This window comes from Mangifera indica, chromosome 17, assembly GCF_011075055.1.
Source record: "Mangifera indica cultivar Alphonso chromosome 17, CATAS_Mindica_2.1, whole genome shotgun sequence".
In the NCBI taxonomy this organism is placed as follows: Eukaryota; Viridiplantae; Streptophyta; class Magnoliopsida; order Sapindales; family Anacardiaceae; genus Mangifera; species Mangifera indica.
In genome coordinates this window covers 8,887,930-8,890,509 of record NC_058153.1, presented here as the reverse complement: position 1 = coordinate 8,890,509, position 2,580 = coordinate 8,887,930, and the positions used below count along the sequence as shown (strand labels likewise).

Sequence of the window (2,580 nt, the reverse complement as noted above, 5' to 3'; positions counted from 1 at the left end):
GCAAAGGATCCTTATTGGACTTGTTTGACTTCTTGGGTCTATTCCAAACTTTTGGATGTGGTTGTCGCTCCTCCTTGTCGTTATCTAGAAGGAAGGGAAAAAGAGAGTTAAGTCTTTGGAGAAGCTCGTCAAGATAAGGTTCCTACTAGAGAACCATCAACAAGACTTGTACCTAAAGTTGCATACTCTAAAACAAGGTGATAGTAGTGTTGAAAGCTATATTAGAGAGTTTGAAAAATTAATGATGAGAAGTGAAGGAGTAAACCATTGCAAGGTTCCTTGGGGGCCTTAGACAAAATATAACAAACATGGTGGAGCTTCAACCTTATTGTTCATTTGAAGATGTGTGCAAGTTAGCCATCAAGGTTGAGAAGCAAAAGAAAGTCATGAAGCACACGATCTCCAAGACTACATTCCACAAGGAGTCTCTATCCTATGTTCAGCCTTCTACAAAAGATAAGGGCTAGGAAAAAGTGGTAAAAGTAAGTAAGGAGAAGCCTAAACCAAGGAAGACAAACCTCACTAACAAGAAGTGCTTCAAGTGCCATGGTTATGGACACTTCCAAGTCGTTTGTCTAAATAGAAGAGTCTAACTTTGAGGGAGATACAAGCTATTGAAGACTCATTTCAAGAAGAAGAAGAAGAAAATAAAGCCCCTAGCCCTGAGTTGACCGAATCCAATGATGAAGAAAAAGAAGTTATTCAAGGGGCTAATGAAGGAGAAATGATGGTGATTAGAAGAAATTGGCATGTCAAGAACCTTCCTCATGAAGAACAAAGGTTCAACATTTTTCAATCAAGGTACACAATCAATGGAAAGGTATGCTCTTTGATCATTGATAGTGGTAGTTGTGCTAATGTTGCTTTAACCACATTAGTAGACAAGCTCAAGTTGCCTTCCATACCATAACCTCACCCCTAAAACCGACAATGGTTGAGTAATGGGACTACTCTCCAAGTAAATAGGCAAGTCTTATTTCTTTTTCAATTGGAAAGCATTATAATGATGAGATACTTTGTGATACGATTTCCATGGATGCATGCCATTTACTATTAGGGAGGCCATGACATTTTGATAGAGAGGTGAAGCATGATGGCAAGAAGAATACTTATTCGTTCCAGTTCAAGGATAAAACCGTCACTCTAGCCCTCCTTAGTCCACAACAACTCCATATAGCTTCCAAGGTGAATGAAGTCAAGAAGGAGAGTTTATTTTTGAGTGGTCAACAAGTGGAAAAGGCTTTCATTAACCATTAATTAGTTTATGCCTTATTAATGCTTGAAGGGAAAAGTAACCAGGAGGAGAATGAACCAAGCCCATTGGTGCAACCTGTACTTACTATATTCGAGTACATATCTCCCAATGAGCTTCCACCTAGTCTTTCTCCACCAAGGTGTATTAAGCACCAGATTGATTTGATTCTAACAGCACCACTTCCAAACAAGCCTGCCTATAGATGCAACCTTAAGAAGACTAAAGAGCTACAAAGACAAGTTAATGAATTCATTGAAAAGGGCTATATGAGACCTAGCATGAATCCTTGCTTGAAATTGGCATTACTTGTTCCAAGGAAGGATGGCACTTATAAGATGTGTGTTGATAGTAAGTGATGCAAACGTCAACGAGGATGCGCGAAACCCGATCAAGAATCAATCTTTGTCCACGATTGAAACAGGTTCCATCTTGACCTAACATGAATGAAATTCGTACGAGCCTTGGTATAGATTAGTGATTAGAATGCCACAAGGGATGAATGTTGATAAGTTCTTGATAGTTTTGAATCAAGAAGTTGAAATCTTGAAACAAGGTTAAAACTCACTATTACTGTTCCCAAAAACGTTATTGCTGATTCTTTCAAAAAAATTGTTTTTTTAAAATGGTGTTTACAAACCCAAAAGGCCTAACTTGACTTTAACCTAATAGACTACCCAATTTACCTAAGCCCATTAACTAATTAAATGCTCAAGAACCTAAGTTAAAATCCAACATGACATTTGGGTTTTAAAAATAACTAATTTAAATACTCTATTACATAACACATAACTTAAATAAAAGCTTGGGCTTTAATAAAACAAGACTCAGACCATTACAGAAATAATAATAACATCATCCTAGGCCTAACTAAGGTATGCTTGGATGCCTTCCCTTCAATGTTGCCTTGACGGCTAAATATGACATGCTATTGTTAGATTGGGCTTTTATCCCCAATGGCCGATTCCTCTACTCTTTCTTGAGCTGAGAACTGGATCAAATTAACTAGTCTCTCGATGCCTTCCTTGACCCAATCGGCCTCCATGATGCTTGACTTGGACCAAAGCTTTTCCATGAGTCCATTTAAGGCTTGTTGCAACTTCTTGGCTCAACTCCTCATAATTAGTTCTACTAGTATTTGAAGTGGATCACCTCATGGCTTAGTGCTCTGATAATGTCTCCATCACTCCCCTTTTTAGAGAAGGATTTGCCCTCAAATCTACATCATCAAACAAAGATAAGTTAGAAACATTAAAAGTAGCACTTATATTGTACAAGGTTGGGAACATTGTAGTAATGCGATGGATGGTTCTTTAGGCAAAATTTGG

General features: G+C 38.0%; 1 protein-coding gene across 1 annotated transcript; it reads left to right on the top strand.

The window, feature by feature from the left end:
* Window positions 1-308: 308 nt before the first annotated feature.
* On the top strand, window positions 309-1,611 carry LOC123200910. Its single transcript, XM_044616294.1, has 3 exons — window positions 309-437; window positions 584-820; window positions 1,300-1,611. The coding sequence occupies exons 1-3, from the start codon at window positions 309-311 to the stop codon at window positions 1,609-1,611; spliced, it is 678 nt and encodes a 225-aa protein (XP_044472229.1).
* Window positions 1,612-2,580: the final 969 nt, after the last annotated feature.

Bases quoted from the DNA above. Each gene is read 5' to 3' on its own strand.
- LOC123200910 (XM_044616294.1), top strand. From the start codon at position 309: ATGGTGGAGCTTCAACCTTATTGTTCATTTGAAGATGTGTGCAAGTTA. The intron at 438-583 runs GTTCAGCCTTCT...TTGTCTAAATAG, and splicing joins ACAAGGAGTCTCTATCCTAT to AAGAGTCTAACTTTGAGGGA. The intron at 821-1,299 runs GTATGCTCTTTG...AAAAGTAACCAG, and splicing joins GGTACACAATCAATGGAAAG to GAGGAGAATGAACCAAGCCC.